General features: G+C 38.1%; 3 protein-coding genes across 14 annotated transcripts in view; 1 reads left to right on the plus strand and 2 right to left on the minus strand.

Moving 5' to 3' along the window:
* NEK11 (NIMA related kinase 11) overlaps positions 1–2,921 on the minus strand; it is an 85,678-nt gene extending 82,757 nt beyond the window's left edge. Inside the window, exon 1 of one of the 2 annotated variants that reach the window (XM_032677839.1) lies at positions 2,140–2,921. The gene's annotated coding sequence lies outside the window, so the exon portion shown is untranslated. The remainder of the gene's footprint in view (positions 1–2,139) is intronic. The other variant, XM_032677829.1, reaches the window with a different exon arrangement.
* On the plus strand, positions 2,490–7,836 carry ASTE1 (asteroid homolog 1). Its single transcript, XM_032677816.1, has 4 exons — positions 2,490–3,897; positions 5,824–6,034; positions 7,008–7,194; positions 7,472–7,836. Exons 1-4 carry the CDS (start codon positions 2,584–2,586, stop codon positions 7,764–7,766), a joined length of 2,007 nt encoding a protein of 668 aa, XP_032533707.1. The 5' UTR covers positions 2,490–2,583; the 3' UTR covers positions 7,767–7,836.
* Positions 7,513–25,460, minus strand: part of ATP2C1 (ATPase secretory pathway Ca2+ transporting 1) — a 68,239-nt gene continuing 50,291 nt past the window's right edge. For 10 of the 11 annotated variants that reach the window (XM_032677802.1, XM_032677512.1, XM_032677778.1 and 7 more), the window contains 13 exons: positions 24,125–24,295; positions 23,040–23,137; positions 21,411–21,461; positions 20,466–20,632; positions 18,596–18,664; positions 15,824–15,940; positions 15,246–15,393; positions 14,551–14,646; positions 13,601–13,742; positions 12,601–12,731; positions 9,658–9,744; positions 8,826–8,976; positions 7,513–7,651 (listed from right to left, as the gene is read on the minus strand). In XM_032677802.1, the coding sequence (XP_032533693.1) occupies positions 8,866–8,976; positions 9,658–9,744; positions 12,601–12,731; positions 13,601–13,742; positions 14,551–14,646; positions 15,246–15,393; positions 15,824–15,940; positions 18,596–18,664; positions 20,466–20,632; positions 21,411–21,461; positions 23,040–23,137; positions 24,125–24,295 (1,388 nt within the window). In that variant the 3' untranslated portion in view covers positions 7,513–7,651; positions 8,826–8,865. The remainder of the gene's footprint in view (positions 7,652–8,825; positions 8,977–9,657; positions 9,745–12,600; positions 12,732–13,600; positions 13,743–14,550; positions 14,647–15,245; positions 15,394–15,823; positions 15,941–18,595; positions 18,665–20,465; positions 20,633–21,410; positions 21,462–23,039; positions 23,138–24,124; positions 24,296–25,460) is intronic. The other variant, XM_032677590.1, reaches the window with a different exon arrangement.

Raw genomic sequence — 25,460 nt, forward strand, 5'->3', positions numbered from 1 at the left:
CTTTTTTGTTATTGTTTTGGAAGAACAAAGACAAACTGTTTAATTTTAAAAGTTATATAACTTTAGGTTCCAAGTCACTGGCTTCTCTTCCAAACAAATGCAGACCCTAAATTAAGATTACAAATTTGTATCTTGCAGTAACAAAGTCTGAGTGTGTGTGTGTGTGTGTATATGTGCAAGAACCTATTTTAATACCCATCTGCTGACCTGCTGTCACACTGTGCCCAAAAGCCTGACATTGCACTGTCACTATGCTATGAAATAGATAAATTTTAGTTACAAGACATATTAATAATGCAAATTCTGTATGTTTTTTGAACTGAAATACTCCTAATTTATTTTTTTTTATTCTCTTTCAGATAGCAACACTGACAAAAATTTTGAAATGCAAACGCTAAAGAAAGAATGTCAGCTTTCTCTGAAATGTGTCTGTAGAAACATAAATGGATCACACTGAGGTGTGGAGAAGGAGAGTGCAGGAAGATGAACTCCATAAAATATTACACTGCCAATTCTAGAAAGTTTACATAATATTTTCATTTACTATTTTCCTAGTTGCTGTTTTATGCACGCCTTCATAAATGCCTTTTGAAATAACTACACTTAGAAAAAGTGCTGAGCTATCTACACCTATTTTTCAAGAGAAGAGTCACTTGGCACAGCTCACCTTCAAATTTTCATACTTCCTTGGACCCTAGGAATATATCACAATCCTTTACACCACAATATCACACTTAAGATCAAGTAGCCCATTGAATGTAACTTCTGTGCTTCCTTATAATGCCTCTCACCACCTACTCTATGCTTCAATTCCCCTCTCTATATAATAATAGTAACTTTGTGAAATGCTTTGATATCTACTGCCGAATAGTGTTATAAGGCAGGAGACAGTGATTGCCATTGGGACATCACAGGCACATTTTAGTGGCACAGAAAGGGTGGATTGAAAGAAATACCCCGTATGAGTCAATAGACTGACTCAACCATAAGACTGACTGATACTTCAAGAAGTGCATGTACCAGTAGCCTCTCCTACCTCACTCAAACATTTAGCCCAACTTTCCTTGTAGTTCCCACCAGTGTCCATCTTCTCCCACTGAGCAGGTATTTCCCAAGCAGCAGCATCAATTGTTCCATTAAAGTTCAGAACAACTAAAGATAACTCAAAAAAATCAACTCCTCAGCTCCCTTTTCCTCAAAAATCCCAGTATACCCTATTCAGTAACACTGGTAAACAGTTTATGTTCTAAATTTTGTCCCACCCACCTCCCACCACCACCAAGTTCCATCCCAGAGTCTGGCAGACTGTTGATGCCAACCAAAATAATGCAATGACGTTTTCTGGATCACTTTTTTTAAAAAATACTTTCTTCCTTGGCTAGAGTTAGATCTTCCTATTTGAGCTGTAAGCTAAAAGGAAGTTGTTGTTTAGGGTTTCATAGTTTCACCTACACATGCTAAGCACAAAGCATCTCAACTTCTTCCCTTTCTTAGTTTATTTAAGAAAGATTAACCTTCTGGTTTCTTTAGCAACAGCTAACATACTGACACTTTCTGCTTCCAAGATAAACCCTTCTTTGTCAATCAAGGCCATTTTCCAGTTCTATCAGGTTTTCTTTTTATTCCATAAGAACCACTGTGCTACATCAACATTTGCTACCTCCCACCACCTGCAGCACAAATTCCAGAGGTTTTATATTTAAGCTGTAAATAATCTCAGTACTTACTACTTTGATTTTTTTTTTCCTGCCAGTGACTTCACTGGCCCGCTCCTTTAAATGTTTTGGAAAATAAAAAACCCCAAGATTTTCCTTGGTTTTTCTCTCGTTAAAAAACAAAAAACCCCCCAAACAAACAAAAACACTTCTTAATGCTGACTCCATTATTATTTTCGGCAACATCTTTATAAACTTACCCAAGCCTAAAGTAACATAATCTCATTTGGCTTAGTTTTTTACTGAGAGTTTTTTACCCAGAGAAAGGATAATTAAGATTTTATTAGCAGCGCCGGTAGCAAAGGAGCTTAAGAGTGATGGTAAAACAAGGTCAAATGTACTCGACTATCAAAGAAGATATTTAGTATCTGACGCACATTCGGGAAGCCGAGATTCCCTAGGATAACCTGAGAGATGTTATTACCTTGTTAAAAAACCGTGTAAGACTCAAAACGCACGTTCCGAGGGTCGCCGGGGCGACCGGGGCGACGGCGGCGTGCCCTCACTCCGTCCCCTTTCCTCACCCCTCTGGGACAGGTGGGACTGCTCGGAACCCACGAGCAGGTATCCCACCTTCCCACCGCTTCCTGCCGACTCAGCGCCCGGCCCCGACGGCCGGGACTACGATCCCTCTGGGTCCTCCGACTCCTTTTGGGCCGCCGCGGGGCAGGCAGAGCGCCGGAGAGACAGAGCAGCCCCGCCGCGCCGCGCCCCTCTCCCGGCGCGGAGCGCTGTGTTTGCGGCTCCGTCGCTAGGAGACGGCGCGCACGCGCCCGACAGCGGGCGGGCGGGAGGAAGGAGAGAGGAAAAGGAAGCGGATCTGGGAGCGGAGGGCTCCGCGTGTCGCTCCCGCACCGCTTCCGGCGCAATGGGCGTCCAGGGTCTGACGGGCTTCGTGGAGGAGCGCGGCGTGTTCTTCACCGAGCTGCGGGTGCGGGACACCAAGCTGGTCATCGACGGCAGCAGCCTCTATCACCGCCTCTGCTTCGCCCCCGCCGCCGACTTCCGACGCGGCGGCGACTACGGCGCCTTCGCCGCGGCCGTGCGCGACTTCTTCGGCATCCTGCGGTCCTGCCGCGTCGCCCCGTTCGTGGTGCTGGACGGCGGGCGCGGCGCCGAGGACAGGAAGCTGCCCACGCTGCGGGGCCGCGCCGCCGAGCAGCTGCGGGCGGCGCACGGGCTGTCCCGCGGGGCCGGCGGCTGCCTGGCGCCGCTGCTGACCCGCGAAGCCTTCGTGCAGGCGCTGGGCCGGCTCGGCGTGCCCTTCGTGCAGTGCTTCGCCGAGGCCGACCGGGAGATCGCCGCGCTGGCCAACAGCTGGGGCTGCCCCGTCCTCTCCCTCGACAGCGACTTCTGCGTCTTCGACCTGGCAGGCGGGTACTGCCCGCTGTCCCACTTCCAGTGGGAGAGCGTGTGCGCCGGGGAGGGGCCGCAGGGATGCTACGTGCCCGCCCGCTGCTACTCCGTGGACCGATTCTGCAGGCACTTCGGCCGCCTGAACAAGAGCCTGCTCCCGCTCTTCGCCGTCATGAACGGGAACGACTACATGGACCTGGCAGCTCTGGAGGCGTTCTACAGCAAGGTTCGCCTGCCGAGGGGCTGCGCGGCGGGGAAGGGCGGGAAGCACCTCCGCCTCCAGGGGCTCCTGAACTGGCTGTCGCAGTTTGCAGAGCCCACCGAGGCCGTCGAGAATGTGCTGAAACACCTTAAGAAACACCAGAGGGAAGAAATAAGGGAGCTTCTGTGCACTTCAATGGAGGATTACACTCCGTCTGATGTGAATCTTGAAGACTTCTTTCAGAATGGAAGGTATGAATGCGAGGCTGCCAGGAAAGCAGACGTACCACAGTGGGTACTTGATGCTTTGGCAAAAGGTAAGCTGGCCCCATTCGTCATCAATGCCCTGATACTAAGAAGTACCTTCCTCCGCGTTCAGGTGGAGAACATGCAGAGACCGAGCGCTCATAGCGCATCTTTGCCCATTCGACAAGTTATCTATGGACTGCTCCTGAGCGTACGTCAAAATAACGAAGCTGCTTCTCCAAGTAAGCAGACGCACGAGCTGCCCCTTGTATGTGAATTTGACAGATGCCAAAAGACAATTAAAAAAACATTTGTTCAAGCAGCAAGCCTACCCACAGATTTTTGTGATGATCGTTTTCCTTTGGACAAGTTAATGGAGGTAAATGGTTGTCACAACAGATCACGGTTAACAGTGTTTCACGAGTGACAAAAGTAGTTGGGACTCATGGTTGCCAGCTGGTCGCTAAATGTGATGTCTGAACTAAGCCACCTCAGTAAGTAACTACTTCCTACAGAGGTACCTGTGATATTTAAGAAGCTACATAGATTGCCTTTATCTCCTTCTCTTCCTGCCTCCCTTCAAGTGTGCCAAGATAAATGATATGAAGAGTTACTGTTTGTATATGCAGTACTCCCTAAATTTTCTATTCTAGGCCTTTATTTCATTCTGTGGATTTTGTTACACTAATACTTGCTTTTATAATGATAGGAAGGAACTCAGTTTCATGTCATTTAGATAAGTCCAATTTAATACTACAAAACCTACTTTGTATTTGATCAAGCTATGGATGCATCAGAGCAACGTTCTGAAACAAAATCTGACCCATGCCTTTTTCTAAAAATCATCATTATTTCATGTGTGCATCTTGCAGCTGCCCAGCAGTTTTACCTGCCCCAGGTATGCTCCTGCTAAAGTGAACCCCTACTGCTTGCCAGATAGAGCAGAGGAGCACCTGAAAAACAGCTGGAACCAAAGGAAAGTTATACTAGGCTAGTTCCCATCACCAGTAGGAATTCTGTATATTTAAATTCTAACGATTAAGACTGTAATTCTTGCCGTGTTGGAAAGTAATCTCCCGTTCCCGAAGTTGCATAATAGGTTTTGTATGCAGTAATTTCTGCAACATCTAGAAATACAGTCTGTGTCTTTTAATTCTGCATAGTTAAGCCACGTCCTCTATCCATTCTGGTATTCAGATCAACTGTTAACACGTTTCTGTGTGTGGCCAGTGCTGGATGTTTTTATCACTTGCTGGTGGCTACTTTGGAAAGGAACCGAGTCTATCACTGCTATGCCCATTAAATGCTACAGACAGCTATGGATCCAAAGGCCTACTACATAGAGGTTATTTTATGCAGGTTATTGGCACAGGGCTTTTAAACGAGCATTATGCAACGCTTAAGATTTTAAAAGATCATGTTTTGGGATTATAAGAGACATTGGTATGTGTGCTGTTTGTTTAATGGATTTGAGCTTCTGCTATTACAGCTTTCCTTACTAAATATATGGAAATTATCAATTGAACAGGAGGTAAAAGAAGAAATGTTATTCTGCATTGAAAGTGCTCTAGACAAAACTGACTTCAGTTTCTCTTCTGCCATGGGGATGTCTGCCTGAGAGTAGGCAAAACAATCCTAATCAAGGCTTACAAAACATTTGAATTACAATTGAACAGCCTGCTGCGATTCTACTGCATGCGTGAAGTTAGGGGCACAGTTTATAACATTTAACTTCCAGAAGTTAAATGGCACAACAAAGAGGGAACATGTGCTAGGAATTAATACACTGCAGGTGAAAAATGCAAGCTTCACACTTACATTTCACTGTGATTATAGGTAAGCATGTTTTCAACATATTAAGAACAGAGATCACCATTACATCTTACAATGCAAGGATAACTTCGAAGAATGAAGGTTTTATATATATATATATATACACATATATATGTATGTTTTCCATAATTTTAATGCATTGTGGTAACAAGATTTCCAAACAAGTTATGGAATACATGGAATATATAAAGATATGAAGACTTTGAAGCCTCTCAAAATCTCACCTCATGCAATACTAAAAGATTACTTTTATCTTTCTACCTGACATTTAATGGTGTAGTTTTTAAAGTTTTAAGTAATATTTTAAAAATATTTCCTGTTCAGAATATCTATGAAATTTAAATATTTTTTATCAAAAATCTGAAGTGCTAGCTAGTTTAACCAGAAATGTATTTGCCTTTTGGAAATTGCTCACAACAAATACAGTCTCTTACCTTTATTTTTCCACTCCAATTTTTAAATTTATTTTCAGATGTCCACATCATGCCGTCAGATGGTTTTGCTAGAGACTCTAGGAGTGAAAATGAGTTTCCTAGAATCTATCCCAACTCACTTACAACTCCCTGTTGCTGTAACATGTTACTGGATACGTTGTTCAGAACCAAAAGTTAAGTTGCATCAATTAAAGGCTTTACTTCTAATGATAGTATCTGGAGAACTGCACAGGATAAACGATGATCCAGGTATGTCTCCAAAGAATACAATTTCAGGTGTTCAGCTACTACAAAAATCTGTACCATAATTAATTTTTCCCGCTTACGGTGAGGTGTCCAAATTTAGATGAATTAGCACTGATTTACACTATATTCTGAGGTGTCACATTCTCTGCATTGATATGTGCAGAGAAATAGTGCTAACCCTCAATATAACATTTTATATAGGTAATACAATACTTTGCCACCTTGTAAAATTAATTTGCATTTACAAATGCCTTTTTTAGGACTAAATATTAATTTAGATATAAAAGTTACAAAAAATAAGGTTAACATCCTTGTGCATCCTACTATTGAAGCATTCCTTTTTTTTTTTACCCTCTGAGTTTTTCTAAAATCATCTGTACTTAATAATGCTGAGTTGCCCAGGTACACTTTATCTACCTGTGAATGCAAATCTGAAAGTACTAAATTATCACAGAAATTGCTTCAGTAATATTTATGCCTGTTAGAGTTATGGTGACATGTGCTCCAGCAGTCCTTCATTTGATGGCAAAGATGATGCATGCCAGGGTTATGCAGTTTCTTTAGGTTCTAGTTTATGGAAACCAGGCTGACAGGTTTCCAAGTGGGTTGGAGTGAGATGGGAAGCTTGTTTGGATTTGCTCACACAGAATTACAGCATCAACTGGATTGGGAAAGACCTCTGAGATAATCAATTCCAACCCTGGTAATGGTAGACTTGATCCCCTCACAGCCCAGTCTGGCAAATTACCTAACGAACAGAATTCCTGACTTTACAATTCTCATGGATATTCATACTTGAATTTTTACACAATGTTATGTCTTAAAATTAAGTTTGACCCATTTGAAAACATTACTAATGCTTCCTGAATAAGAACCAGAGGTTTGAAGACCCTATACATAGCAGATATCTTTTGTACTGTTCACAGCAGAACATTTATTTCCATGTCATTCTTTATTTATAACCTATATCCCACAGTCTCACGTGCTGAAGATGACAGTATTGCATATAACGAATTTCTAAAATGGAAGGAAAAGAAATTGCAAAATAACGACTTTGATTTAGATGCTGCACACAGTTTTTGCCAGTGGCAGTGCTGTCTTCAGATGGGATTGTATCTCAACCAGCTACTTTGCACTCCTCTCTCTGAGCCAGACCTAAGTAGGTAAGGATGTTTCAGAGATCTGCTTTCCACACAAACCCCTGATGGAATACGTTCACATGTTGTTTTATTTTGCGTCAAACTCCTTTGGCCAGTTGTCCTACATTTGAACTCCCTTCTTTAAAGCAGTTAATACAGAGAAAAATACTCTGTAGCATAGGTGTCCCTTAGGCGGTCACTGTTGGATACTGTATGCATTTGTGTTGTTTCATTAAGCAACATGTTTCTGTACCTGTCAAAATGCAATTCTAAATGAAGATTCTCTCCTTCCTTTGAGCAGGCTTTACACTGGGACCCTTGTGCACAGACTGTATCAAGAGCTTAAATCAACACCTTCAGTGGAAAATCTGTTTATTTTATCTCCAAAAATGACTCAGCTTTATCTGCTTTTGTTAAATGCAGTGGAGTCAACTGTATCTCCAGAATTCTTTCAGAAGACAACCAAGGCTAGATCAGACTCCTGTAAGAAGAAGAAAGCATCTAATAAGAAAAGAACAGCCACCAAGTGTGCAACACCAGAAAATCTGCGTTTTTGCAGTGTTAATAGGTTTGCATCATTGGAAGTGGATGACTGAAAGCATTATTCCTGGAATAAATTCTAATGCCATGCTGATGAAAGAAATTACATTAAAATATGTGACCATATTGGATTTTGCTCTGCTGTTTTCACAAAAGATCCTGATTCAATCTTTACCAAAAATCTTGCTTCAGGGGATTTTTTATTCATCTTTTGTAACTTATATTCATATAAAAGAGATGCAATATAAAAGCTGGGTTTTGTTTTTCTTTAAAGTATCAGTCTAATTGAAAATGAGAGCAAAGTTGTTCAGCATGTCAGAGCTGGACTATTTTTGAAGCATTCTTTTCCTGCACATTTATAGTTGGCTCTGCCTCATATCTCTGAACACTTCTCCCTTCCAAAAAATCCAGAAGTTTGTGTTTGAGGAACACAGTGATTATAGTCTTACAGATGCGATTGAAATGGAAATTGCCAAGTTTAAAAATATTGTAAAATCAGCCTTTACAAGTAAAGTGCTTGTACTTTGAGGGAGAGCTAGCTTTACTCGGTGACAACTGAGTATTATAGGTACTGACTGTACTCAGGGACAAACTTCAGGTTCTGTTCCTCCCCCTTCCCCTGTGACATGGTTAAACAAAGAGTTACACGCACACACAAAGCTGTCACATGGGAGCAAGTTTCTGAAGGTTTGCTAATTCCAAGTAATTGTCACAGTAATTGTGTACAATCTTCTGCCCTTAACAAAATGTTGTCACTCTTTCTGTAATGCCTACACCAAAACAGCCGACTTGTTTTGACTCCCCGATGTACTCTAATTACTTGACAAACCCTTACTTATCAACGTGGTAATAATGAAAAACAGTTTATAATTAACAAGCAAAATCCTACATCATCAGTATTTCTCAGTGCCTTGCATTAGCAAACTTTTCAGCATATTTAATCAATTTACATAAATGCTTTTCTTATAAAACTATTGGTTTTCCAGTGTCCTCCCCACGTAAAATCTAATTACTACATTTCTGGTTTTTTCTCCTCAAGAATCCACATACCTTTTCTTACATTTAGGAAAATCATGATTTCCACCTTTCACGATTAAAGTGTTCCCATTACTTACCAGAATTCAAGCTTGCTTCTTGCGTTGTCTGCTCAAGTTTTCAGTCCTGCTTATGCTCCCTATCACATCTGTTCACATGGAAGTAACTCACTAGATCTTGGGACTTAGAGGAAAGATCTCTGACACCATGCAGCTGAATCTCGACACTGCCCTAATACAGTCAATAAGAAAACAATAAATCTATAAGATGTTACATTAATGAGAAAACTGGTTTTGAGATACAGTCTGTCATAGCAAGATTTCAGTACAAAAGCTGCTACTTGCTAAACTACCAGCAGATGGCAGCTACACTCAACCACACCGCAAGTTACCAGAACTTCACAACCTATTTCTAAATAGATTTCTATTTGCAGCAGCCTATAGCATCATATCTCCATCAGACAATTTCAAATAAAAGTTGAAAGGGATTAAATTTAAAAATCTGGATTTTACTAACTAAAACTTAAATCTTTAATTGTCCAAATCATCCTCTGATCCATTATGATCCCATGTGTTTTATTTTACCAAGGTTGTAATTCCTTACAGTTCTTAATCATCAGAAATAGTCACATGTAAAATAAGTCCGAAGTATAAAAATACAGCCATGTTTGATTCCACTTTGTTAGTGATATGAGAAGAGAGATCTTAATTTACTTTGAATCCCATTCTGGAAAACTGCTGTACATCATAAAAATTCTTGAGACTTTCTGAGAAGTGGTATCTTCAATTAGACAGTTCAGAAGACTGGGATAAGATCAAATACTCCACTTTCAGATAAAAACACTGCTATGACCACACGGAATTTTAAGAATACTTTTAGGAATGCTGACTCAATGATTAAGAATTACTGTACCGGAAATGTGTCCTCAATGCAGAATTCAGCTGTTCTTTGTTGCTGATGAAATGACATACACCTCACTGCAAACACCAATCCTGTATGCTGAAGAAAATAATTACTGATTCTAGTGCTACCATGCAGAATTTTAATCAAGTGTTAGTTTTCCTTTTTGACTCATTATAGGTTCTCCAACTTATTTGGAAGAAAAATAAAAAATAAAGGGCCTTTACTTATTAAAACGGAAACATTCTTTATTCCATGTTTTAGTAAAAGCAAGTAAATTCCTTGGTTGTTGCCTATTTTCACCCCACAAGAAATGCCTCCTCATTTTTGTGGAAAGTTCTCACTATTGATTCAACTGCTCTGCAGAAAAATCTCTCAAACGTGCTGTGAGGTGGTAATGAACCACAAGTAGAGCCAAATCACTGGCAATGGAATTCAGTCCAAGCAATAATGACATTGAGCTTGATTTATTACTTGTATTTCATCTTCCATTAGAAAACACAGCACCAAAACTTTTAGCATATTTAAACTGAATTGCATTCAATTAAGTCCATCCCCAAGAAGGCAAAACTGTCCATAGGAGACTGACAGTTTATCTATTGTCTAGACTGACATACCTTATTCAGAAAGTAAGACTTGTGCTGGGAAAGGTGTACTTCATAACTCCTTTGTTTAAAAACTAGACAACGACAATTCCAAGAGAAGACAACAATTTGGCATCATCTGCACTTCTGTACTTATCTAGACTTCCGGGGCTCCAAGATAACGAGCAGCGCACAAAGCAGTCAAATCCCACAGAAGAACATCAACCACAAGTTAAGACCTACTATGTGAAAGGTATAGTTACTGTGCTTTCTCAAAACCAAAGTTTATTAAAGAGATTCTTCATCAGCATGCACAGTCAATTTTTACTATCTCTCTTTATTGATGAACACTAAGGATTTTATTAATAAAGCGTTCTGAAATTGTTCTGGAATACTGAACACCCTACAGCATAGAAGAGCTACAGCCCCACTTGCCAAAGACAGTTAACAACTCTCAAGTCTGTTCAGCTTCGGAAAGGCAGAACTGATGTAAATAAGAAACTTCTGCTTGAAGACACAAAAGCATTTCTGTAAGAGGTCATCTTGTTCGGGCCCCACCAGCTCAGCAGTTCACTTAACAACCCACAGGAAGAGATGAGCACCACATGCTGGGGTCTTTGTCTTTACATAATCAGATCTCCAGCACATGGTTAGTCCAGGTAATATGTGCATATTGAGCAGGCCCTGAGTCAGGCAGAGCAATGGATGAATTGCATGCATAAAGCAGTCTCAGTGGTGCACTCATGCCCTGATTCCTGACCAAGTCTGGGAATCTCCAAAGGCAAAAAGAAGAGAACAATTAAAACAACATATTAGCAGAAAAATTCATACAACACTACCCAAACTGCCAAACTGTTTTCCATGAACTCCCCTCATTCTGAGCATGGTAAATGGGGCAAGTCACAATGGTAAGAGCAGAAATATTCCAGTGCCTGTTTCCGACAATTCCTCATCAACTGACAGGATAACAATCATGACAGCATGGTCCAGAGCCAATGCCACTGCCACACTTGCAGGCTACGGTGAGGAAAGATGCATATGTGCATGTTTACAAGCAGAAGAGATACCACTGTGTCTTTGACTCCCTCTAGAGATCTCAGACATCCTCTTTTCAAGATTCCCTAGATGATAATTCCTTGCATTTCCTCAAGGGATGATGAGAAGACACTGATGACAACAGCTACAAGACTATTTTGAGGAATAAACCTATTTCCAATTAGTGAATATGAGAGTATTCAGACATCGTAATAAATTAAAGATACTTTTAACACATCAAGACACAAATCTATTATCATGCTTTTCTAGGCACAAAAGTAATTTTGTAGGTTAAAATTTAAAGTTACATTACCAATAAAAAGTTATTTTTATGAACAGGGCGGAAGAAGGAAGGAAAATGAAGCTTCTTTCAAAGAGGAGTGGGGGTTTTTTGCCAGTAGAGTAAGGAGTATTGCATTCATTTTCTTATTCAGTACACTACAAATAATTTCAATAACTACTGTCTTATAATCACTCAAGTGATCCAAGAGTCAAGTGTTAGAGTAAGTACCGAACGAGACATGAAACAAAGCCTGTATCTACAATTCTATCAAAACAAGCATGCTCATCTGGTGTAAAAATGCCAGTTTCTTTTAAAACAAAGAGACAACACACTTATAAGAAATGCAAACATTTACTTCAAATTGCAGTATAGGCTTTTCAATCACAGAAAAAGAAAAGAAAAACAGTGATCCGACAGCGGTCACATCCTGTGCAAAAAAAAAACAAAACAAAACAAAAACCCAAACTCTGAATACAAAAGAACTGTAGCACAAGGTACTTGAGCCGCTTACACATTGCAGGATAAAGTAAATAAATACAGTAGCTAGAATATGGCACTCTTGTGACAGACTCTAAACCCAGTGGAATGCCTCTGAAATATTTTTATCCTTGTATTAGTAGCAAAGTCCCACCACCAGAAAAGTAGAATAGTACAATGCTTTAAATAAAAACAAACTAAAATATTTATATCTAAGAGAAGGTTTTTACACAGTTATATCTTTTAAGTGCAGAAAATGGGACTTGGGCTTGGATCTTTCTTTAAATTAATCCCTACCCCCACCCCCCACCCTGCAATACCATTCAATCTCAAAAGTAAATTTATGTTTGAGGAAAAATGTTACCAAAGTTGCATAATTTCATTTGTTACTTCCACAGCTGGAAGTTAAATTCTAAACAGTCTTGAAACATGAAGTTCGTCATTAGCCAGTGAAACAAAGGACTTGTCAAAAGCCCTCAGGATTTCTTTAGACTCCAAATATTGTTTTGCTTTCTCCTACATCTTTAGACAGCAATCGCTAAGTTTGCAAACAAAAGAATGCAATATGCATCATACATCGAGAAAAGACGAAGTTGACGAAGAAGAACTTCCACGTTTCTGGATCTTTTCCTTGCTTCTTTCAAACTTCTTTATTATCTCAGTCACTATGCACACAGAGGAAGTGAGTCCCAGAAGAAACAGTAAATCTGGAAGAGATAATTAGCCTTTTTTAAAATTGCTATTTAAGGCTGAGGAGAGACATAGAAAAGAACAAGACTTTCAAATTTTCTCCCAATCATTGGGTAAGTTCGGAGAAATGAAACAAGATTCAATGTTTTGCAGGAACTGAAGACTAACATGTATAGTTTATGCACAAACCATAAGTACAGGCATGATACTACAAGCTTTTAAATTATTTCATAACCTTATTTTTAGCAACATAATTAACTTAATTCTGAAAAAAAGTTAACATAATCAGAAATTATGCTACAATAAAAAGAATTATGTAAATACATGTATTTCATTACAATAGTTTATCTGCAGAAAACCATAAAAGTAATAAACCTAAGTCTTAACGAGTCTAACACCATTACGTATCTATAGCTTCTTAAAATCCCCATGTTTATTTACCCTGTGACAGTGCAGTTGATAATAACGGATGGGGATTTCTAAATAAGGTGTTTATATTAGAGAAAAAACTTGTGACACAGCAAAATTAATGGTGCTCAAAAAAACTACAAAGCATATAATGTTGCCTGCAACAAAATTTATATTAAAAAGCCCAGTATAAATAAGCAGTTAAAAATTTAAGAACACAGTGATCAGTTGTGTACCACATGCATTTAAATCATGGTTCCCAAAGAAAATATCTAAAAGTATTTAAAAAACAAAACAAAACAATAAAACCCCAAACCAACGAAACAAACAAACCCCAAAAAATCTCCCGCACAAAACAACAAGAGTCAGCAGACTTTGTATTCCTGTTGTATGCAAACAGCCAGAAAGTGCTCCAATCACCTAACACATTTATAAATTAATCCTTAATGTACAGTTTTGAAAAGGGAACTGTTCTTACCCAAGACACTCAAGCTCTCTGTTTGAAAAACCTTCTGAAGTGGAGGAAAGTAAATGACCAATAACTGCCCCATTATAGACCCAAGGACAGCATAGCAGAACATTTTGTTACTGCAAAGTCCAATCTCAAACACAGATTTTGTCTGTAAAAAAAGTAATATGTTACACTGTACATGTAATCTTAATTATCTTGACAAGAAAATAATTTGTAATTACAATTTCTTTTCATCCAGACTTTTAGAAAAAATGTAAAATACTATTGTTGACCTCTTAGATAAACCAGAACAAGTTCTTAAACAGGTTAATTGCATTTTCTCCCTGGTAAAAAGAGTACAAGACTTGTCTTCATAGTCAACAACTTGCATACTGAGCTCACTTTTCTGCAACTACAGTGCATTAGAAAAAGGTTCCCCCTATACTAGAAGGAAGGTTTTTTTGGTGGTCTGACAATTCACATCAGAAAACAGACTGCAAATTAAGAGTAAATGTAGTAATGTATACTAGCACAAAATTTCAGACTTTCCTTAAAACAAAAAATTAGAACAGTTTAAAAAATTTTCCTTGGACTATGGGTTTAGGATTATAAAATATAAACTATAAAAGCTAAGGCCTTCAAGAAATTTCAGATTCTGGTAAGGGGAAAAAAACCCACCAAGTCTACACAACACTGTAAAGAACCATAACACTTCAGCTTTTAATAACAATTTCCTTGCTTCTGTCAGGACAGAAGCACTACTACCAGATCTGCGCAATGTAAACAAATTAAGTAACCTAACTTACCTGTAATTTAAGAAATCCTACCTACTAAATATGTGAAACTCTGAAGCTTAATAGCAGGTGTGAAGTAAATCTACAGGAAAACATTTGAAACAAACATAGCAAGATCTTCCTTCAAAGAAAGTTGTGCATATTGTGTAAATACTGTGTAAATGGACAATAAGAATCACTTACCTGAGATCTAGAACTCAAAGCATTGAACATATCAAAAAATACAAAACAGGTGAAAGTCATGGTTGTATCTCGAGGTGTTATTACATTGTCTCTTAACTGCCAACAAAAGAAAATTAAATGGCTTTAGCATGCTTTATATCTGCCACAATTAAAGTTATTACAGTAATTCAAGTTCTACTACGTAGGAAATGAAACAAAAGTATATTCTTTGCTCCAAAGTGATTTAATAAATCATACAGCAAAAATTACACACTTATAACAATTTGTAATTCTGAACTACGATTAAATGAAGTCTCATGGCCAACATTTATGCAAGCAGATGGAATAGCAAGGATTCTGTGATGCTCTATCAAAAGTTCAAACAACATTTTTCTCTACTGGGAAAAGAAAGTCAAATGGTTGTTTCATAACAGTCTGGCTAGAAGATTTGTACACTTACTTTAGATGGGCCAAAGTTTCCCAAGTAGATTTGGGACCTGGAAAAGTCTGTGTTAAACTAGAGGCTGGGGAATAAAACTGTATTTCTCGTTTCAACAACTGTTTTGAAAATCTTCCTCTTTAATCTGCTAGTATTAAATAAGCATGGGCAAAAATTGCAACTAAGTTCACATTAATTCTGAATTCCAAGCGCTGATATAGAAAGGATTTCCTTTAAATTAGGTTGTTATTGTTTAAGTTTTGCACTTTTGTCATACCTCTCTCCAGAAGACGAACAGCGTTCCGCACACGATAATTATTGATGAAACCAGGATTTTAACAATCAGGTTTTTGGTCAAAATGCTGTCCTTCAAATTTCTTGGAGGCTTTCGAATAATATCTTTATCCACAGGCTCCACCCCAAGGCTTACAATTAAAAGAATATCTTACATTTTTATCATCATAAAATAATTCACGGCTTCTAACTAGATTTTCTGAGTTGGAAGAAAGAGGATTTATTACTATTTCCACTCCATATCTCCCACCACCATCTACCTGCAGTGAAGAGGGTCAGAGGAAGACCCCAGAGGGAAGCCAAAACCCTGCATGCAAGTTTCATGGGCATATCCACTGATCTTTGGGTATCCTTGCTGCCCCCATAATACTGTTAGTCACTAAAGCAAACCAAATGGAATTAACATAGAACCATACTGCAAACGTTGTAATTCAAAGAAAAAGTTTGCTGTTTCATAAACATTTCACTGAAGGTTAACACTTCACAGTTTCCTTTATGAGGAACCATTTTCCTTGCTGAAATAAAAGGACTACAGAACATAATGGAATTTAATGTAATTACCTTTGAGCTGGAGGTCCATCCATAATAATATTGATCCATAAGATCTGCATGGCATTGAGAGGATTAGGAAAGTTCATTAATGTAGCCAGTGAGATTAAAGTCAGTGCTGCTATACTCCTGTTGAAAGAATCCATTTTTATAACTGTCAGCATGGAACATTTCTGAAGATCCACTGATAACTGCTTTGTAATCAACACTTCAACTGTTTAAGAGTAGACACAGATTTTGACAGTGTGAATCATGACTGACATAAGACAAACTTTAAAGGTAGAGCATGAAATCCTTTAGAATACTCATCCTGACACAGTCCATATTTAAACCAGCATTGTTCTGGCAATAAAAAGGCAGCAAATTTGCATCTATAAACCTCCCAAACTTTTAGATAACATTCAGAGTGTTATCACTCACCTTCACCTAATTGATTTTTTTTTTTACTGGGGAACTGGGTGCTATATTTTTATTGTGCCAGAAGTGGAACTTGTAAACATGGTTTTGAAAAACAAACTGCTTTTACACTTCTAATGTAAACAAAATCACTTTGTGCACCTGTCACTAGTTTGACTGATCAGTCAAGGCAAGGTACTACCCAAGATCCCTAAAAATACCTACACCACTCGTCATTAGTAGCAAGATGAGAAGGCTGGGTGAAAGACTGAAAAACAGATTAGCTGGCTGCAAGCTTGGTATTAGAAACCTCTGTAAACAAGTAAGCACTAATTGCTCTCAGTGCAAGATTAAGTGGTTTCATAACCAACAAGAAGAGAGCAAGGCTTTTAATAATTCCAAATTTAGCAGTCTACTGAACCTTATTATGCTCTCCCTGTAAAGAGGGACAGAAAAAAAACAAAGGGCAACTTACTCATCAAAAACCTGAGGCTACCATTCCCAAGCCTAACAGGCAAGCACACTTTCCCAGAATATCTAGACTTAATTATTTTTCAGAAGCAGGAGCTTTAGAGCACACAGAGGTTTGCCAGTCTGGTTTGGGGGAGGGGAAGGATGTCAGGCAGGCCATGGGGGCCCTCAGACTGGCGGGAGGGCGGGCAGGGCAGCCCTGTATATAAGTGTCGCAGGTGAGCAGTGCGGGGGAAGATATGTGGTAACATGGCAGGGGGAGGTTAAGGTCAGGGTGGATAGTGGGTTCTTCTGAGGGTTGGGGGTCTTGGCCAGGTTGGGGCCTTGAGAGACACCTGAACCCCGGGTGGGTATGGGGGCTGGAACGGTTTGTTTTTGGCTCACCTGCAGCTACCACCCAGGTTCGGTAGGTTCTGGATATATATGTTGCGTCCTGAAAGGGTGGTCAGGACAAAGGGATGTTCCTGGGTATTTCCCCGGGATAGAATATAGATGAGTGGCAGAAAAGTAGGGAATATAAAGCTTGCCCTAACCATTTTAATGGGAAAGAAGCCTGTGTAAGAACCCCTTTGCGGTTGCGAGCTACGCTGGCGATGGTACGTGCCTTCGGTAGGGTCGCCCATGCCAGACAGGTCAAAACTGTAGGGTCAGATACAATATATCCATGGGCAGGATGAGCTCACTAGCCTTCTGGCAGTCATCCTAGGAGAAGGACAACTCTTATTCCAAACCTGGGCAGATGGAGTTGTTTAGCCCTGTAAGGCCATCCATCTAAGAGAAGGATACTCTAATTAAACCTACGTCCTGAGGACCTCGCTGCCACCGTCCAAGCTCGCTTGGCCCTGGCAAATGAACCTTAGGATTAAAGGGTGGGTTCAGTTCCGCGCGTGCTGCGTCTCACCTAAAAAATCCACTGCACAGGCTCGAAGGCCTTACCCACATTTGCAAAGCCCTGTAGTGACGGGCGAGGGTCGAAACGGCAGGTGAAAGGTGCACTGGCAGCCGCAGACCCAACCCTGCATGCAGGCGGTTCAGGGCACTGGTAGTTAGAGACTGATCGGAGATGATGGTCTCTTTGGGCAGCACCCTGAATGACCAAGCAGCCTTTGGAGAGCACTGCTTGCTCAGTCAAGGCTGGAGATATATGCCACTTCTTTTAAGTTTTACGCAGGTAAAGAAGTTGGTATTTTCTGGGGTTTGTTGTGAGTTTTTGTTGAGGATTAATTTTTTCTTTTTGGTATTATTTGGGTGGGACTATTTGTTATTTGTAGGTTGGGGAGGTTGTTTTGCTTTTGTTTGGGGGTTTATGTTTTGGTTTTTTGTTTGTTTGTTTTTTTGTAATTTCTGCAACTTTCAGACCACCCTGAAATGCCATGAAGTACATGGTGAAGAGAAAAGCTATGTTTCTGAATCCAGACTCAATAAGATAAATTTTTTAAACTAAGGCTTAATAAACTCTTGTCTTACATACACATTACATAGCTAGCATATGGATCCTTATACGCAAGAAAAGGAAGTCAGCTTTGTATAGCTAACTCATTCCACAAACCAGTGTATGGATTACACTGTTTCCCTGGTTTCCTCCTTTTGAATACATGTTCTGGTTAAGGAGGGACTGACTACTAGCTTCTTTAAAACAAAGACCCAAAGGGAGCTATGCTGTTTCTTTCTATCCTTTCAGTAACTGACTTTACACACCTTAACAGGACACCTTAACTGTGACAAAGTTAGATCTCTGTTTATTGCTCTGTTTCAAAATGCAACAAGCCACCAAACACAAAAAAACTCAAAAGCACAGCGTAGCAGCATCCTCCATGACGTTTACAATATTGACATGAAGCACATCTGCTTCAGGATCCTTTGATTTATTCACAACTTAGTTAGAAACTTCTGATATTGACAAATTTTCTAACTTACGTGCTCAGTTGAAATCTAACAAAATTTTTTATGTTATTATAAATTCCTTTACCCTCTTCAATTGCAGACCTGCAATTAAAAAGAAAGATTACATCACAAGACAAATAAAACTTGCCAAAAAAAGTTAAAATGAAGCAAAAAAGCTACTAATTTAAGCAGCAATATAAATGGCAGGAAACAAATGGAGTTGATGTTCTTATAATGTTGGCATTCATTGTTTTTCAACTTGACTACAAGAACCCAAACCATTCTCTGATTGTGACTAATCACAAGTTATTTTTCCAGCTGCTTAACTTTCAAAATTAAAGGTTATTAGTAAAATTGCCTCCTTGTTCAAAATTCATCATCATCCTTGATGAGAGCTTCCAATTCAAGTCAGATAATGTAAAAAGAAAAACAAACAAAAAACCAAACAACTCCACACACATACTTTAAAAAAACCCACAGAAATACAGCATGACTTTAGAAGACCATGAATTCTTACTGTACCAGAATGAAATATATACAGATCATCGCCTTAACCCCTAGCATGTGTCACAACTTGCCTATCACATTATCACAATTACTGCAGTGAGAAAGAATTTTCTAATACCCAAATCAAGCCTACTTTGATGCAAATAAAACTGATTTTTTCTTCTATTCCCCCAATAGCCAAGAACAATAATTAATCAGCATTTCTCCTGTAACTTTTAAAGGGAGTGGAGGAGGATGTAAAACTATGGAAGTTCATACTTTTTTTTTCTCCTCAGCATTCATCACTCTTCTCACTTTCCTATTGAGAACCTTCCTGATGAAGGGAGCAAAACTGGATAAAGCATTCCAGCAAAAGCCTCAGTAAGCCCACATGTCCTTCCTATGTAGTCTTCTGACTATGCCAAAATGATTCCCTTCTCTCTTTCGTTTGTGCATAACAGCACATTGCAGTTGGCTGAATTAGTAGAGGAACCTTTTAACTCTCAGATCACCCTTTAACATACTGCTAACTAGGTAGATTTTCTTATATTGTACTTCTACATTTCACTTCTTCCCCAGGGTTAAGTGTCATAGTTCGAAACTGAAGTGTTCTGAGATTGATGCAAAATTTCTAAATGGAGGCTACTTGTTAGACAGCAGTCCAGATGGGTCAACAATTGCCACCTTCAAAAGTCAGATGAATTAAAGTCAAAATAGGATAAGTTTAGCTGAGTTCTTTTTGAAATACACCAAACAAAAAAGGTAAACAAGTACAAACAGCTGGTTACCAGAAGCTGATAATCTATTTTCACCTGTGATATATAAATAGTTCGTATTCTTTTCCTTTTCTGCAACACCACAACATTTAAGAGTTGAAGACGAACACAGAACTATTTAAATTTTTTAAATCTTGAGTGGAATGCTCTGTCACCTTTTCATAAATTTTATCCTTCTGAAGAAATTAAATGAAGATGAATTCTACTGACAGCTAATAGACTCACAATTTCACTTCAGTTATGTATCCAAATATGCTACTTCCATAATTCTACTTGGAGTAGTAGAAATACAGGTTCCTTTTTATAGCACATACATGCACAGCCCCCTTTGTTACTTACATCTGATCTATGTACGAGTTCAAAGTAGAAAAAGGTCTAAACAGGTAAATACACGCTTTTATTATTATAAACATACAAAAAACCCACAGAAATGCTTAGTTGCCCATTGCACTATTATGTTCCCACATCTTTTTTTTAATGGGATAATACAGGCGATCAACATAAAGATAATTCTCCTGATTTAGTGGAAAACTCATTTACAGCTGCTACACTTACAAGTTTGGGGAACTTCTGTTGGTTTTAACCCAGGCAACATCTCATTAAAACTATACAGTACCAGATATGTATATAAAGGCACCTACATTATTGTCTGAAAATCATCATCCACGAGGATCATATCTGCTGCCTCTTTACAAACATCTGTTCCAGTTTGTCCCATTGCTACACCAATATCTGCAGCCTTCAGAGCAACAGCATCATTCACTCCATCTCCTGTCATAGCTACTACGGCACCATTATTTTGCAGGGACTAAGGAAAGGGAGAAGATCTTAAATCAGGGATTGAAATAAAATTATTCTAGATACAAGGTTTGTGTCATTGCCTGCCCTCCCCCATTTATTATAATTTCATCATAACCTCCTAAAGAAAAAAGCTGCGGGTTTTCTTCTAATTAATTTTTATACAAGATTTTAGACTAAACTTCAGTTCATATATTCAGACAGCCTAAATTTTAAAGCCATGGTATATAAAATTTGCCTTTAAGGGAAAGCAAAAAACACCAGAGAAAGAATGAAGACATTGTATTGACATTTTAACATTATCAACCGCTTATAAGTTTTCACGTATTCCAGCTGTCTCAGTGTTCTTTGTCCTTTTTGTTACTTTTTTGATTGTACCAATTGTTACATTGAGTACGTCCCTCTTTGCTACCTTCTTTTGTTAACTTCTGTACAGAAGCACTGCCACAGACATGGCTTGAAATTCATGCCCTTTTATCTTGTCTGAGAGGAATCAGATATACGATTCTTTCAAGTTCCCAGTCAATTCAACTGCAATGTGACATAAAATCTCGATCAATCCTCAGCTCCCTCCACAGAAGAAAGCACAGTGTTGCCTACCAGTAGCTGCCTATTCCTTATGGGCACTATGCACTTTTCTAGGTAATATTTTCAAACATACTTTACTTTCAAACCAGATGCACTTCTGATTTCATCTTGACACACTGTAGCACATTATAATTCAAGTAAAGGCACCACAGGCAATACCCATAGCAACAGTCCAGGATTTGAGCCTCTATGAGACGTACCTTTATAATTTTCAATTTATGTCGGGGACTGGCTCTGTAAAATACTGCAACCTGTTAAAAGCACAAAGAAGAAACAGTGAAAATTTGAGAAATAAAAAGAATTTCACTGGATTTTATAAAACTAGAGGATAAAAAACACTATCAAGGGCCAACTGTATTCTTGTTAGCTATAAAGCTGAAGCACCAGTGAGCTGTTTTTTTTTAATTGAGTGAAATCCTTAATTCCAGATAAGATTCTAAGTGCATTCTGGTAAACAAAGTTGGTGCTACTTATTTCAGGATAGAATATGCAATTTAGAAACCTTCTAAAATAATGAATTAACTGAGCTACAACAGCTGCTGGCCTTCCTGACTAAATTCACCCAGGCAATTGCCATGCTGACTCTACAATTAATGTGCTTTCCTCTTGTCAGGACTAGTGGCACGTTATTCAGTATATTTCAACTTTACAAGTTTCTGTATCACAATATTAACAACTGACGTTTCATAGCTAATTAATAAAGATTCCAGATCAGAAGGAATAATTGTCATATTTTTCTTGGTCTCCTGATTTCTCTGTAAATTGAAATTTGAGCACATGGAATTTAGTTTTCCATAAACTCCATACAGTTAGTATTTTTCCTTTTTAAAAAGCCTAACAAGAAGTCAGACTTCTCAATAGTCACTTTAGACTGCATACAGAAATAAATCTTATTAGTTGATTTTAATTAGTTCCTAATAAGATTTTAAGTAAACACCTCGAAAAGAAATTGGGTCTCGGGTCAAACATGTCTCAGTAAATTTGCAGTAATTTCGGTTATTTAATGTGGAGAGCCCTTAAGAACAAGTATTGCCAAATAAACTAAAAATTACTACTTGCCACACAATTCTTTTTTTTCCAAGTTTCTGTGAGTCACTAAGGAAAGACAAGTAGCTGACAGCACACTTCTTGATTGTAAATATTGGCTTTTGGCTTGTTCATATCAGACTTAAGCATGCTGCAGTCTAATTTTGCAGTCCTTTGCAAACAGAACAGCATTTTGATGCAGAAATTTTGCAACACAGTTAAACCTGAACTTCAATTGCATTTGATTATGCCTTCACATTTACAACTTTGACATTGGTTAATCCATTTAGTTATCTAATAACTAAAAAGTATTAAGCAGTAACTTAATAAATAGACTCTTTCAAAATTCTCAACCAGTGACCTCAGATCGATTAAAATCATTAAAAACACAGACAGCTCCTGTTACAAATTACAAAACAATGGGCTGTCTGAACATGCAGACTGTAAGGTTATATATATATATATATTTTTTAATATATATATATATATATATGAGCTGAGTTACTTAGGAATAAAATAATCTAATAATACAAAAAGGTGATGTTCACTGAGAGGTAGCAAAATGAACATTCCAATAAAGATACTGAATCATTAAAAGAGACAAAAATAATAAACCCACTAAAAAGATAATTAAGTTGAAAGAAATAAATTTTCATATTGTCATGTGAGACCAAAAGATATTTATTAGAAAATATTATCTGTGTCTCAGAAGTTACACTTTAGCTTTCTACAGAACAAAAGCATTTCTCAATATATAAATGTATCTTTTACTGCATTTCAGTAAGTAGTATATCAAAACAAACCTTTGGTGTTATTTGAGAAAGCTGCTGAATATCCAAATCATCTATCTCTTCTCCAGATATTGCCTGTGAATTTTTGGAATACAATCCTAGTCGACTAGCTGTAAATAAGTAATATTAAAGACATATTATAATAATTTATCCATTTAAGATGTTAAATATCCAGTTATATTTTTTTCATCCTAATATTTTCCACAGAAGATCAGACCATCTTACTACATTATTGATTCAGTACATTGGAGTAAATGATCTGAACTCCCGAGTAACAAAAACATGCTATAAAGTCTATTCTAAATCAGATATTTATTTGCTTAGTCTTCTAGGTCTAAAGGTTTGTAGCTCATTCTGTTAGGTTTCATATAAACAAACACAAGGGCTCAGTACTCTCGAAGAATTCACAGTTCAAAAATAACAAGACAGAAAAGGAAAAATAACATCAGGGAGACAAGTTAAAAAAACATCTGAGAAAGTACTGCAAATTTGGGGGTATACTTTTTATGTGCATATTCAACTGTTTGTTCACCATCCTGTTTGTAAAGAATTCACATTCTGGCTAAAGTGCTTGTACTTTAATGCACTACATTGCATAAAGAAGTTGTTTGTTTAAATATTTATAATACTTAAATAGTACTTAAGCTTCAAACTTAGTTGTATGGACAAAACTGTATTGGACAGCATTAAAGTGCCATAGATCAATATTCCCTGTCACTGGCTATTTTAGTTCCTCCTCATTGCCACGAGGCAGGTATCCAAAGCTGAGTGTAAGGAAGGTAGTGTTGAGGGTGTCAGAATCAGAAATCAACTATATGCTATAACAAAATACAGTAAGAAAATACATAGCTTCAAAAAGTAAACGTCATATTAACCAAATCAGAGAAATTACAGTTAAAGAAGAAACCAAAGTACCACTTCAGGCTAGGGTGTTGGGTTTTTTGTTTGATTTTTTCTCTCCTGCTATTTCCACTGTGCCATACGTTAACCTAATATACAAAACTCACAAATATTAAAGACTTAATACTCACACTTCACAATTATTAGCTAAACAGAAAAAAAAAATTAAAAAATGAAAGGAAGTGGCCTATTCATACCAATGGCAACTGCGGTTTCCTGTGAATCTCCAGTAACCATTTTTATTGCAACTCCTGATGTGATCAGTGTAGTAACAGCTTCTTTTACACCAGTCCGTGGAGGATCAATTATTCCCACAAGTCCCAAAAAAGTCAGCTGTCCTAACTCAGGACCAGAAGCTAAGGCCAGAACTGTTAGGAAACAAACAAAGAAAGAATGTTACAATTTGAAAGTAACATTTACACAGCATTTAAAACAACTGTTTCAAACTAGTAGGCCAGCATAAAGCAAAAGGGTGGGAATTGCAATTTTCCTCTTTTTAGAACCTTGGTAGCAACATATGTTGAATATTCAGAATAGCCTACTTATGCATATGCCTGTCTTTTAGAGTAGTCTTCTTACCAAAGAGTTGTATTCCAGGTTTTAAAGATAACTTTCTTATTCGTTCTCAGCTGAAAGAGTTTATATTTCCACTGTGTGTAAAGAGAACAGCATCTAGCTTTGTGCTTTCTCTGTACATTTCTTTTACGCACAAGGATGAAAGGGAGGATTGGTTAATGTATTTATTTTCTGCTTTGGCATTTTTTCCTTTTATAGAGGCAGATTTCATTGAGTACATGCTGAATATTTTCTGGAATGCCTTTTACAGTAGGATTCTTAATTCAAATAGATTTAAGCGACATTAGAGTTGCAAGGAAAAAGCAAGTTCACTTTTTTCAAAACATTATCCTAGATTTTTGTTTGACAGACAGAAAGAATGACTGAACAAAACAACACAAGGAGATGCCCCTCCTAGTATATCTTCTCAGATTCTAATAATTTGCATCTTAGAAATTTCCTGAACCACAGAATATCCACACCTTGGGGGGGGGGAAAAAAAAAAAAAAAGCTGTATATGGACTTAACAGCCTAGAGTTCTCTTTACAGAGGCCAAAGAAAGCCAGTCATGTATAATCCTGGTCCCAAATCAACTCCTGACAATCACTTTCTGAATAATATTTTCTGTTATACTTAGAATCTTACGCAGCTTGTTAACATAGAAGATAATCATAATGGCATCTTCTGACCTGCAATCAGTTGTGCTAGCCTAACTCATGAAGGTGGAAGGAGCCAAAGTAATAGAAAAATAAACACGTTCATGTTCAAAAAAGTCCACAGACATCTATCATAAGGTATGGAAGCTATTAAGTAGCAATTTACCATTCAGTTATGGTCACATGCATGACAGGAACCAACAGTGCCTTTTATCACCCTTTGCAGTTTAATCACGTTATTATACAGGCCTAAAACCTAAACAACCCAGTGGCACTTACTGAATAAAAAAAAAAAAGATCCTAGTGTTTTTGGTTGTTCTTG

The sequence above is a fragment of the Chiroxiphia lanceolata genome, chromosome 1 (assembly GCF_009829145.1).
Source record: "Chiroxiphia lanceolata isolate bChiLan1 chromosome 1, bChiLan1.pri, whole genome shotgun sequence".
Classification (NCBI taxonomy): Eukaryota; Metazoa; Chordata; class Aves; order Passeriformes; family Pipridae; genus Chiroxiphia; species Chiroxiphia lanceolata.